Source organism: Chinchilla lanigera, unplaced genomic scaffold, assembly GCF_000276665.1.
Source record: "Chinchilla lanigera isolate Chin_1 unplaced genomic scaffold, ChiLan1.0 scaffold00047, whole genome shotgun sequence".
Taxonomy (NCBI): domain Eukaryota; kingdom Metazoa; phylum Chordata; class Mammalia; order Rodentia; family Chinchillidae; genus Chinchilla; species Chinchilla lanigera.
The window spans coordinates 743,161-756,684 of NW_004955448.1; the positions used below are offsets into that span (position 1 = coordinate 743,161).

The 13,524-nt window shown below is 43.0% G+C and overlaps 1 protein-coding gene across 1 annotated transcript in view; it reads right to left on the bottom strand.

Annotated features, from left to right (window-relative positions):
- Nucleotides 1–2,258: 2,258 nt before the first annotated feature.
- Wwtr1 (WW domain containing transcription regulator 1) overlaps nucleotides 2,259–13,524 on the bottom strand; it is a gene marked incomplete at its 5' end in the record, with an annotated part of 122,895 nt that continues 111,629 nt past the window's right edge. The window contains 3 exon segments of the mRNA XM_005393000.2: nucleotides 2,259–5,730; nucleotides 9,132–9,244; nucleotides 10,959–11,092. Of these exon segments, the coding sequence (XP_005393057.1) occupies nucleotides 5,546–5,730; nucleotides 9,132–9,244; nucleotides 10,959–11,092 (432 nt within the window). The 3' untranslated portion in view covers nucleotides 2,259–5,545.

The following is a 13,524-nucleotide window of genomic DNA, read 5'->3' on the forward strand; positions in this document are numbered from 1 at the left end:
TGGTAGGCTGAGGCAGGGTGCTCCAGAGGCTGAGGCAAGAGGAAGGCTGCAAGTTCAAGGCCAGCCTGAACTACACAGCGCCGAGTGAAATGGTGTGTCATTATCAATTTCCAATCAGTTAATGAGGATTAGTTGCCACCCAGTTTCATCCTCTGTATTTTCTATGTATATTGTTGGCCTATATTTATTTCTATTAGTACATTTTAGATATACATAATAATATTCATCATAGAGGATTTGTACTTGTATGATGATACCTTTTTCCCCATTCCCCTCCTCTTCCTTCCAACCTTTTTACTCTCCTTATTTACAAAGGCTTTGATCCCATTTTTCCTATTGTTTTTCCTGTCCCTTTCTTCCTTTCCCCTTCCTCTTCCCTTGTTGCCCTTCTCATTTGAACATTTTCTTCCCATTTCCTAGTATCAATGACAAATTCTGGTCCTATTTACACTTTTCATTTCTCACACCACAGAATGCAGTATTTAAATATGTGTCTGATTTATTTCACTTTAGATTATGATCTCAAGGTGCATCCATTTACCTAGAAATGTCTCCAAGCTTATCCTTTTTTACAGCTGAGTAGTACTCCATTGTAGAAAAAAAAAACCCACATCTTCTTTATCCATTCATTGGTTGCTGAGCATTTGGGTTGTTTCCAAGATTTAGCTATTACAAACTGTGCTGCTACAGACATAGGTGCACATATGTCACTGTGGTACGATGCTTTTAATTCTTTTGCGAAGATACCAAGTGTTGGCTTGTTTTTCTGTCGAGCTGTTTTTCCTACTGATTTGTAAGAGTTTGTCATACATTCTGAGTTATTTTAGGTCCTAGAAGTAAGCCCTTGCATCAGGATCACAAGTGATTTATTTATTTTTTAAGGAATTTAGAAAGGATCTATTGTGGCAGTGTGTACTTATAAGAGAAATATAAGAGAGACCAGAAAAGGGAGGAGACCGGGCAAAAGTGTGCTCCCAGAGGATCACAAGAGGTGGTGCTACCGACCCCCAGGGAGCTCCTGGGGGGGAGGACGTTACATGCCCACTTGTTACGGACCAAGGGCTGCACTCCCTGCATTCCTTGCTCTCTGTGCATGAGGGGTGAACACGCCCTGGCCATATTGTTAAGAGCATTTAAATCCTGGAAGTAAAAACACTCTGGGATCAGTGAGCGGGAGGCACAAAAATGGTGAGAGGAAAGCTGGGTGTGGTGGCACACGCCTGTAATCCCAGGACTCAGGAGGCTGAGGCAGGAGGATTGCCACAAGTTTGAGTCAACAGGATACATTGTGAGTTTAAGGCAAGCCTGGACTACATAGTGACAACCTGTCTCATAAAACAAAAACAGAAACAAAAACAACAACAAAAATGGTTAGGAGGAAAGAAATGGTAAGGAGAAATCTGAGATACCCCCGCTGGAAACTGGTAGCACCTGCTAAAGCTACTGTATTACGAAAAAATAACTCCGTTTCACTGTCAGTTCCAGAGTGCGATGTCTTAACGTCTTAGTCACCTTCTTTGTCACTGGGACAAAATACCCAACGCCTGCAATTTGAAGAAAAGAGGTTCACCTTGGCTCTTCCTCCCCCCTCCTTCCCACCTCCCCACCCCTCCTCTCTTTGGTTCGGTTTTGTCATGGTGAGAATACTGGGGATGGAACGGAAGGCCTTCTGTCCGAGCTCCATCTCCAGTTCTTTTATTTTGAAATGTCTCACCCAATTAGCCAGGTTGGGCTTGCATTTATGATCCTCCTGCCTCGGCCTCCCAGAGCGCTGGGATTACAGACATGTGCCACCACACCCGGCATGGCTCGTGGTCGCAGGTATCAGGTCAGAGAACCAACGGACTGAGCAGGAAATACAGTCACAAGCCCCAACTCAGAACGAAGGACAACCTGTTCTTCTGGTTTTAGTTTTGAAAACAAAAAAGGTCACATCACACTATTAATAACAGAGGCAAGAGTAAGAGTCCCGTTGTGATGTCTCGTCGTATCTGTCAGGGTGTTGGTAGGGTGGTGTGTTTAAAAAAAACACACACATCTTTAAAAATCTCAGTTGGCTACTTCAAATAAAGCAGAAACTAGAATTCTGCAGACATTCAGAATGTTGAAGGCCAGGCGTAGGAGCCAAAAAGATGTTTGCCTACAAGATTTTCTTCCTTTCATTGTCTGCCAGGAGGTTACATAAGCCTCTCTCTAGTTCCACCCAAACCCTCAGCGAGAAGAACATACACAAATAATGAAAAGACGGAGGCTCCCAGTGGAAATTCAATTGTATTTATTTTCCTTATATAGAATCAGAGAAGTAAAAACCAGTACCAAACTCTAGGTAAAATGGTTTGATGTGACTGATTGGATCGCATACTTTCTGTATGCACAACATTCGAAATTAGAAATAAACACGCATATGTCATATTACAAAATATAGAAGTAAATTCTTTAAAAAGTTAAAGTACTAGCACGAGAAACGATGTAGTGTTAGGGAAATGGTCTCTGTCAATCGCCCATTTTCCCGATTCAATGAACCTGCAATTTCTTTTTAAACAGCCTTTCTTTAAAATGCAAGTTGTACTTTCAGAAGTTACTTTCTGCTTATGCGAACAGAGCACAGCTGCTCCTGAGCGACCCTCCCCCTCCAGCCCCGGCCCCGCACAGCTGCTCCCCCAGGTGCGGCCAGCGGCCCGCAGCACCTGCTCTGCTGTCCTCGCACTCGCATGCATTGTGTCACCGGTGAAAGAAACGGCATTTCACACCCCAGGTCCACTCCTTCGGCATTTCACGCCCTAGGTCCACTCCTTCGCTCCTTCAATGTAACAGAATTACAAACAAATAGGTTCCGACACTTTATTTGCTAACAAGACAATGTATTTCATCAGGAAGAAACATCTTGAGTAAAAGATCTCTGAAATTACTTTTCAATTTCACTTTTCAAAATACGCCTTTCGCATAGCAGAACTGTGGGCTGAGATGGTAAAACTGATTGATTGATTCAGGACTACAAAGACTAGGTGTCCTGGCAGTTGTCTTGCAGTAAGATATAGAGTATAAATAGCACCTTATCATGAATTCTGAGGGGTGTAACAGTAATAGGAAACAGTCATTTAAAAGTTGCTTTTAAGGGCCGGGCCTTAGCTCAGCGGGAGAATGCTGGCCTAGCGTGCATCCTAGGTTGTTCAAGCCCCAGCACTGAAAAAACCAAACCAAAACAAAACAAAAGCTGTACTTGAGAGTTCAGGCTTGAATGTTCCTTAACAAAAGCCACATTTTATGGCTTTAAAAACAACAAAACATTGTATCTCCCTTTATCTATTAGTAAACAAATAGGGTCCATATTTTATTCTGGAAAAATATTTATTATATCCATTAATAAATGTTCTAATTTCACTAAAAAATTATTCTAGAATTTTCTAATGCCATGAGCTTACTAGAAAATTACTTCTAAAACTTGGTAATATAAATCATCAATGATTTAGCTACTAAAAAAAAGAAGGGTTATCTCTTTCTCTTACATTTAATAACCTGAAAATGCATCTATAAAAATATTTTTTAAAAATACAGTAACACTGCTGAGTTTTGTTAGGTCCCTTATTTTTTTTCTCTTAGAATGTACAACTCTGTTTGTAATTTTTGCTTACAAAAAAGAAAAAGAGTGCTCCCTTGCAATTTAGTAGCAACATAAACATCGACCTCCACGCTCTCAGCGTGCTTGAGAGGGGAAGGGGTTAGTGGGACACAAGGCAGGTCGGTGGGAGAGAGAGCCACTCGCGAGTGCGGGGGCGGGCGCAGGTCTCTGCCCTGGCCGCGGCCTGTTCAGGTCGGCGAGGCCCGGACCCACAGCCCGGCCCTTCACTCTTCTCCCAGTAAAGTGCGCCAAAGCCCTCTATTCTTCTACAACAGAATCATGTGGTGTGAAGATTGTACTAGAAATCGTTGCTTTGTTCTTTCATGGCACCGCTCACCTCCCCGCGTGTCTTGCTGCTGGCGTTCTATCCCTCGCCCATCTCCATCTCCCAACTAGCATCCCTCCGCTACATCCCGAACTTCGCGGCTGCACCTCTGCCTCTGCACTTGCTTCCTCTAGAACAAGACCAGGTGTCTGCGCATCTCTATTCTGGCAGACAGAGGCGGGTCTTATCTTATCTAAGATCACCAACAAATAAGCCCCCATGGGGATTGAAAGGTTCCTCTCAGAGACCTGAATTATTAATGATTTTTTTAAAAAGGTTAAATTCATAGATTATAAATAATGTCATTCAAAATATTAAACAGTTGAGGACTTCATTGGCAATGCAGGTAGACTGCATGCCAGGTGCACATGATGCTCTCTCAGTCCTTAAAAGCTAATGAAGTTTTTGGTTACATAAGAGGTACTGAATACATAGCTCAGGCTTTTTTATATCAAGGATAGGATATAGGATAATATACGTAGGAATCAATTTTACTGCATTCAGAAACATGTCTCCACCATCTGCCCTCAGAGGGCATTTTTGTTATATGTCAGTTAGAGATCTGCTTCATCCTTCAAACAGTTTCATAGATAGGCTTATTTTAAACACTTGAAATCTTGAAAGCAAAACTGACAAGGCTTCAGAATTTGAAAAGCAACAGCTTATTGCATGTGCCATCAGGTTGAAACCCCAATATCTTCAGGATAGTTTCAAAAGACAAAAAAACAGTTGCCACTGATTTATCAAAAACATATGGCTGTCTTTTGTCATCAGCTATAAAATTAGTGTTTCCTAAACGAACATCAAATTCTAAGTTGCACTGTTAACAAATCCATGTTGCAATTAAAACAAATTTTTGGTTAATAAATGTTCATTATTAGTACAAACTGGTCTCTTTCAAAAGCTCTCTAGGTAAGAACTCTAATGCTGCTGCTACTTTCCTGCCAGGAAGACTAAGCTGTCTATGCAATAAAACAATGAAAAATAAACTATACTAGGACTGTTTGTGCCTTTGCAAATACAGAGTAGTAAGAGCCATCAGAGCGAGCATGGATTCAAAATACACTGTATTCCACACAGCAGAATTTTACTATCCATACAATGATTTTTAAAGCTCAAGTTAAATAGATTTTAAAGTATTTGGTGCTACTGTCATTAATACAGTTTTTGAAACTGTAAATCAGGTCTAATTTTGTGCATGTTTCCTGGACCAAGATGCCCGTCCGAATTTACTACCTGTGGTCAGCTTTTTGTGGTTTACAATAAATTGATGCATAAATGTCAGCTAACACCCATAAAGCATAGTAGCCATGGGGCAGCACAAAGAGAAAATTCTGCAGACACAATTCTGCAGGCACACCTCTGCATCATGTATCACAGGAATGCAGGCTTACAGAAAATGAAAACAGAATATGTATGTGTAACTGAAGTTCCTGTCAATCAAAACCAGGCAATGACTAAACTGGCCACGTGGAAAGGAGGGAGTGAGAGTCGTGAGGCAGGAAGTGGTTGCCTGCAGACCTCCTCGGCTCCACCACCTTCCCCAGAGGCCCAGGAAATGTCAGGTCATGGCTGCTTCCCACTTACAATGGCGGCAGCAACTACAGCCAGGTTTGAAAGGGCTCGCTTTTGTTCAGAGCAGACTCCACATCACTGAAGAGGGGGATCAGATCTTCAGATTCCAAAGTTCCTAGGTCAACGTTTGTTCCCGGAAGACAGTCAAGGAAATCAGGAAAGCGGGTCTGCTGGTGGTTAATGTTTACAGGCGTCTGACCTGCATTTTCCCCTGGAGCAGAATGAGAGAAAACCATTTTAACTCCTTCTTGTAAGTCCTTCACGGAGGGACAGTTCAAATGTTACTATAACATCTTCACATTTTCAGACCTCACATTAATGACCCTCGCTTGTAAGAGGTGCTGAGATGCTGGAGGAATCTGAACTAGTTTGTGGTAGACGTGGCCCAGAATGTAAAAGTACAGAGAATAAGAAAGGAGCACGCAAAAGGCGCCGAAGATCAGACAACACGTCTGTACTTTCACGTTATGGAGGCTTGTAGAGCTCTTCTGACAGGAGAGACAACTCACCTGTATTAAACTCTTCTTGCAGAACTCTACTCTGTGAGTTTAACTGTAAGCTTCCCTTTACCCACATCATTTTTATAGGCATAGACAGTAGTGTGAAGTTTCTTTTAACCATGGTATTTCCATTGACAGCTTTAAGCCTGTTTAAACAGCAGGCTTGCAAGGTGTAGTGGTACACATCTATAATTCCAGCACTTGGGAGACTCAGGCAAGAGGATTGCTACAAGTTCGAGAACCAGCCTGGGCTGCAAAGTGAACTCAGGGCCAGCCTGAACTGCATAGCGAGATCCTGTCTCAAAAAGACGAAAAAAAAATAAGAAAGAACTCAAATTCAGTAACACGACCTCAATATAGATAATGAAAAACACTAAAATAAGAAATAAAATACAAAATAACTTTTTTCTACTCATGGACTGCAACACATAAAAATGAGGCTTTAAAATTTATTTGTCCTAAAAAATTGTAAGGGCCTGGATTTTTTTTCATCTCTCATTGAAATTATCATTATAACTTTTACTACTCAAAAATACCTACTTTAGCTACACAAAATTGTTACCTTAAAGAACGCCTCTAATCCTTTCTCCTCAAATACAGAATGTATGAGATGAGTTAGGCTTCTTCACTAAGGTTGAAAATCTTAAAATATCTCTTTGTAGTAACTCTGCAATCTTATAGTGATCTTTTAGGCCTTTGTAGTTTTATCCACTTAAAAAAGGGATGAGGCCTGGCATAGTGGCCCACGCTTATAATCCCAGCACGCGGGAGGCTGAGGCAGGAGGACTGCTGCAAATTCAAGGACTGCCTGGCTGTCCTTGAGTCCAATGCCAGTCTGAACTACATAAGCAAGACCCTATCTTAAACAAATGAACAAACAAATGGATGAGACAAAAAAAAACAAACAAACCAGCAATTCTTGCAGGATTGTGATTGTTGCAGAATATTCTGGAAGGATAGATGGCTGCCCAGCCCTTGCTCCTACCAGTCCCTGTGCTTCATTTTGCACGAAGCCCCGCGGTTATTTCTGAGTGGGACTGCAGAGGGCGCGCTCAGCTGGCTGGCTCCCAGGGTCCCGCAGACCTAACACATCTTTTCTGGCTACACCTGAGTTCTACCCACTCCCAGCTCCTCCTTGGGTTACTAGTGGATGATTACATTTCTTTCGCCGGAAGGATTTATGCCCACTTCCTGAAAAGGGGATAACCCTCAACCCTGAACTGAATGAGTCGTTGCTCACTTAGCCAGGTCAACCTGGAGCCCGAACATTTCTCGAGTCCGGGTTTTTTTTTTTTTTTTCGGTATTGGGAATCGAACTCACGACCTTCCGCTTGCCAGGCAGGCGCTGTGCCGCTGAGCTAAATCCCCAGCCGCTCATCCGTTTTGTACGTTAGTTACATCAGCCTTCCCAGGGGTGGCAGAGAGCCCTGTGCCACCCTGTGCTCTCTTGGCACTCACAGTTCTCTGTGAAGTAAGGATATTATTCTCACTTTATAGGTGAAAATCTGGGCCCAGGGAAGTCACACAACTTTGCCAAAATCACTACCAGGAAGTGAAGAAAGAGTTCAACCATGCCACCTGCTGCATAGAGAATGCTCTTTTCCGAACACCATTTAATTCCACATTTCAGTTTCAAAATGCTCCCATTTACCTGTCCGAGGTCATTTCAAAAAGACATAAAAGAGAATCCATCCTTTTTTTTTTTTTTGATCTCTTGAGGTTCCTTTTTCTTATTTAACTTTGCTTTTTTGTTTTTAATCCTTACTGACTTCCCAGTGTTTTAAAAAACTAAATAGCTACTAAGTATAGAAAGAAGCCATTTCATAAGGCTGTTCCAAGGGAACAAAATAAATCTCACACCAAATAATAAAGAGAAGCTGGGTGTGGTGGCGCACGCCTGTAATTCCAGTCCTCGGGAGGCTGAGGCAGGAGGATCGTTCCGAGTTTGAGGCCAGCCTGGGCTACAAAGTGAGCTCAAGGTCAGCCTGAACTGCATAGTGAGACCCTAAGTCTCAAAAAGACAAAAAAAAAAGAGATGAAAGAGGGCGGGAGAGGGAGAAAACTGCAGCAATAAATTGAGGAACAGCAAAACAAACAGTTAAAACTATTCTTGTGTGGCTCCTCCTGAGACAGACTACACCATGCTCTACACATGTGGATGAAGACCCTGGAAAAGCTGCCCCAGTGTTCTGAGATTCTACATAGACCACTACAGTGTCACTCCTGGTCTCACAACTTAGTCTCAGAGCGCCCCCTGGGCAGATAGCGTAACCAACTACAGCCTCGAGGTACAATAACACTGGAAAAGTAATTTTTTATTTTCATCAGAGGACAATGAATTTTCTATCATCACAGATGATACAGAAGAAACTCGCATGAATAGCTCTCAAGAGTGGACACCTCAGCTATTCTGATGCTTAAATACCTTTCGAGAGTTCCTGACTTTCATAGTTAAGTCTAGGTGAAGCTAATAAGGATAAAGCCAGACTTTGCAATTGGATGCCTCCCTCCTGAAGGCAGAAGAACATGGGACACAATCAGGAAGTCTGCCGAGCCTCGGCCTGCAGGAAGCACAGGCTGGACAGCAGAAGTCCCCGGCCCTCTCCCTTGCAGCCGCAGAGGGAGGGCATCGCTACCGTGCAGGGACTTTGAGCTGACCACTTAGAATCCCCCACTTGCTTAACCTTCTAAATGCTCATTGCCAATTGCTTCCCAAGTGCAGCGAGTGACGTGAAAATCTTGTCTGTTGGGGAGGTTGTACAGAGAACCCTTTTCCTGGAGAAAAAGTGGCCCATACATGGCAGCACAAAGACCCCACTGTGACAGGCAGAGCAGACAGGGTTCTCCTAGTGCAACTGCAAGGAAGAGGTCAAATGAAGGAAGGATGAATTTTTTAAAAAAACAGAAGTTAAAATCCTGTGCCTTTATGTCAAACTACACATAACCTGTGGAAAGCGGGCTAGAGTTTATCTCGCATGCCTCTGGGCTGGGTGGCTTTGCAGTCGTCATTTTGTGTTGTTGAGATCCAGGGTTCCCGCTGCATGTTAGAACTGAGATGACCTAAAAGACAAAACTAAAAACACATGCACGTATTCGCAGGCTGTGCTCCTACCTGTATCCATCTCGTCCACGTTGCTGAGGAAGTCCTCCGGAGTCGTGGGGACGCTGTAGCACCCCAAGCCCAGGCCACTGTCTGTGCTCTGCTCCCGCGAGTGGTAGGGCCCTCTGAAGAGCAGAAGATGGAGACATCTGTGAGAGGCCACTGAGTAAAGGCCAAAGTGAAAACAGTCACAGCAGCTCGGGACAGCCTGAGCCTGTCCTGCTCCACTCTCAGGGAGCAAAGGCGAGAAGACTCTGTTCTGCCCTTCAGTTTTGAAAACTACATCCTAATATTAATGAAACTAACACAGTGCAAGCAAATAATACTGACTATTCACAGTACGCTGTTACTGATTCCTTGCATTTCCAAATAGCTGCATGGACACAGTTGTACATCTGAGTGTGATGCGATGTATATGACATTAAAAAAAAAAAACTAAGCTGAATACGGCTTACGGCAGTAAGAAATACACGCCTAAGAGACACACAGCAGTTCCTGTACAGTGGCTCCCACGGGGAGGGAAGAAGAAACAGAAACACGGCTTTAGTGGTGGTGGTGGAATGGGTTTATATATTAACTGTAACATTTTATTTACTAAGAAAGTGCTGGGTGCGTTCTGCATGCCTGTAATTCTGGCACTCGGGAGGCTGAAGCAGGAGGTTCACTATGAGTTTGAAGTCAGGCTGGACACATAAGCAAGTTCAAGGCCAGCCTGCACTACATAGTGAGATCCTGTCTCAAAAAGAAAGACCAGGTAGGAATAAAGCAAACCTGGGGAGTGGGTGCATGAGCAACTCTTACATTATTCTTCATATTTTCCTGTACTTTAAAATCAACTGCTAGGCGTGGTGGCGCACACCTACAATCCCAGCACTCAGGAGGGTGGGACAGGATTGTTTTGAATTTGAGGCCAGCCTGGGCTACAAAGTGAGCTCAAGGCCAGCCTGGACTGCACAGTGAAACCCTGGCTCAAAAAGACAAAAAATAAATAAAATCAACAACTAAAAAAAAAACCTATGTTATCATTATTCTGGTTACTATTTATTTTCACCACTCTGGCTTTAATTGTACTTGTTGGGTCTTCAGAAGCCTCTTCCAGGGCAGAAAAACACAGGAAATAGAATATTCCACGCTGCTGGGATTGAAAAGGCCATATTTAGGGTTGATTACCTCTCCTCATGCAGACCTGTGGTTCAATTAGTTTTTCCTTCTGCTCCTGTGTTTTGTCTTTTCAAAAACATCATCTCTTTGCTCTCATATTAATTTTTAAATTTTGAAATAATTTTAGACTTGCACAGAAGATTAAGAAAGGGTATAGCGAGTCCCTCTGTGTCCTCTGCCCAGTAGCCTCTGCAGTAAGGACCACCCTACTGCCCTAAGCCCCATACAATTACTAAACCCAGGAAACTGACCCTGGCATACATTACCTAAACCGTAGATCTTATTCACATTCACTAGGAACATCATCTCTTAATTGTTTTGTTCTCAATTTGCAATGGACATGCTTTTATCCTTCTGTGGGTTAAATACAACCACAAGATTCTTCCAAGTGTAATTACCAGACAGTGCCATCCTGTTTAAATTAGAAGTTCAGCCCATGTTCAAATTCTTCACTGGGGTTTACTCTGTGTCTTATCACTGATTTTTGAATCTGAGGATTTTATAAAAAGTAGATGACTCCCTCTGCTCTCCTCTCTTGTGACAGTTCCCCCACTTCCTGCCTCTGCCCACATCCTCAGCCTTCCAGCTTCTCACCTTTCCCAATGTAAACAAAGGCCCCTATAGCCTAGGCCAGACCATAAAGACCACAGCAACAAACGGCCCCAAATGTCCACGTACCCATTGAGGAAAGGATCTGAGCTATTGTTGGTGATGGATCTCATGTCTGCAGTCATGGCAGGCGGGTTGACAGCAGCCTGAACGGTGGCCATTGTCTCGGCTTCCATGGGGAGCTGCCTGCAGAGGGCGGCTTCCTAGGAGGAAGACAATGAGAGAGCGGGAAGAGTTAGTCACTGTCACAGGATGGGAGTGGAGTTTATGTCACCAGAAACTGAAAACTGCTCCCCATACACTAGATACTTTGTACTTATTTCCAGTAAGTCAAAAGCATCGGGAAATCATTAGTGTTCTCCTTCTGAAGAAAGTCTTAGCCATATGTCACTTTCCTACAGCTAATGGGAAGCTCAGCTAACATCTGGCCTGGGGGTACTCACTTCAAACCTGCCCCGCACCCACACAACTGCCTAAGCGCTCGGATCACAGAAAGGCCTCAGCCACGTTCTCAGAGACAAGCCCATGTCTGTCACAGGTTCTCAGACCCAATCTAACTTAGTCAATCAGATCCCTCTAGGTGAGCAAGTACATTCTGGCCTCTGTCACCGACAGGCCAGTGAAGCAGTGGATTATAGAACTCAGGGTCTACATTAATCTACCCCAGGCAGTTTCTGTTAATAACCAGGAGAGCAAAACCATTAAAAAGTTTTTTTAAGTCAATCTAGTTTTCTATGTGCTATACTACTGACTAGTTAAATGATAGCATACGGATTTTATTAGCAAATAAATATAATGCAAACATTATTTTTAAAGCCAGCATGTCTTTGCCAAAGAGGGTCAATTCAAAAGGTTATGAATTTGTTGACTGTAATCACTTTCTCTGGGTGTCACCTCTAGGAGCCTCACCCATTTTGACAACTATGACCAGGCATCAGATGCCTTTCAAATTTGCTGCTGTTTCCAGAGAAAAATACTTGTGCGTGTTTATACTCGCGCCCAGCACCGAGGTGCGCCCTTGTCCAGACCTATGCCTATCACGTTTCCGCTTTCCGTGCTGAAGTCATTGGTCCCGACCTCCCTCAGACCTCGGAACCATGGCTACAACGGCACACAGAGCAGATAGGCCATCCCAGTTGCGGTATCTATCTTCCATCTCTTCCAGCCCTCACACGCCATGACTTTAGAAGGTAACTGCTGTCTAGACAAGTCCCACTGAAGTCATCGGCTATAAAAACTTTGGTTTCTAGAGTTCACTGTGCTGTTATAGGAGTTGCAGTAGCCTGACTCATACACCATGAGGGACCCGGCTGATAAGAAACTGCACTGTTAACTCGTATGGAAACGAAACACTCCGGCTAGAAAGGGCCTCCGGTTCACTTCTCTGTCCACCTAGACGGCGAAGACTCACAACATTTAACCAATTTTATTCAGTAATCCATAAAAAGAAAATTTTAAAATGGGATTTTTTTAAAAGATGAGTTTAGTCCATTATCCAAATCCTAGAAATAGCTTCTAAACAAATCTAGAGAAGTTCAATTACTTTCTGAGACTTGTTTTTACACGGCAGATAGCATGTCTGAGAAACTTTACTATCGAACAAAGCCTTTCCGAGAGCCTCCTGGAGAAGAACAACAGGGACCCAGCCTGGTGTGAGGAGCCGGGAGTGTGCAGCCCCAAATCGTCAGACACCTCACACACCCTAAACCTAGTGTGAAAATGCGGTCGCTGACATCATTCACGATCTTTTGGTACTGGAGACTGAAGCCAGGGGCCTTCGCACCGAGCTACGTTCCCAGCCCCCTCTGCTTTGAGGAGGGTCTTGCTAAGTCACTAGTGTACCCAGGCTGGGCTCAAACTTGCCATCCTCCTACCTCCACCTCCCAGAGTGCTGGGATTACGGACACGTGCCACCATGCCTGGTTTAATTTTTAGTTCTTTGTAAACTGAACAGGCAAGAATCCTTTGGCTAATAACCTCCACTATCCCCCCAAAAATCAGTTTTCTCCCAAATATTCTATTCATCAACCATTCTGAATACTCGTGAAGGTTCCTTCTACACAAAAACCCTTTTAAACATAAAAGCTGGGGCTGGGAATTTAGCTCAGCAGCACAGCACCTGCCTGCCAAGGGTAAGGTTATGAGTTCGATTCCCGGTACAGGAAAATAAAAATAAAAATAAATAAACATAAAAGCTGATGAAGATGGTTGCATTTCTTTGTTTCACAAAGTTTTATCACTTTATATTTGAAGAGTACAGGTTGAACACTTAATTTCCAAGAGATCTGAACTTAAACATAGCAAGAATCATTCCTGGAACTTTATAGAACTACTAATAATAGAATGTACAAATTATTCATTACCTGTAATGACATGAAAATCAAACTGAAATTATAAGAAAATATCACAAACTGCATAGAAAATATATAGTTATGAGCTTTCCCTTCCACTTAAATTACTCCCAGCATATTTTAAGTAGATAAAACAAAATAATGCTTGTGTGTGGCCAAATTTATAAATAAAATTCAAAAGGCTTATGTAATACTGAAAGCTGAAAGTATGTACAGTATATCAGGGTAAATGTTACATAGTTCTATTTCATCTATTTATTGATGGATTTGATTGTTTTTGTTTG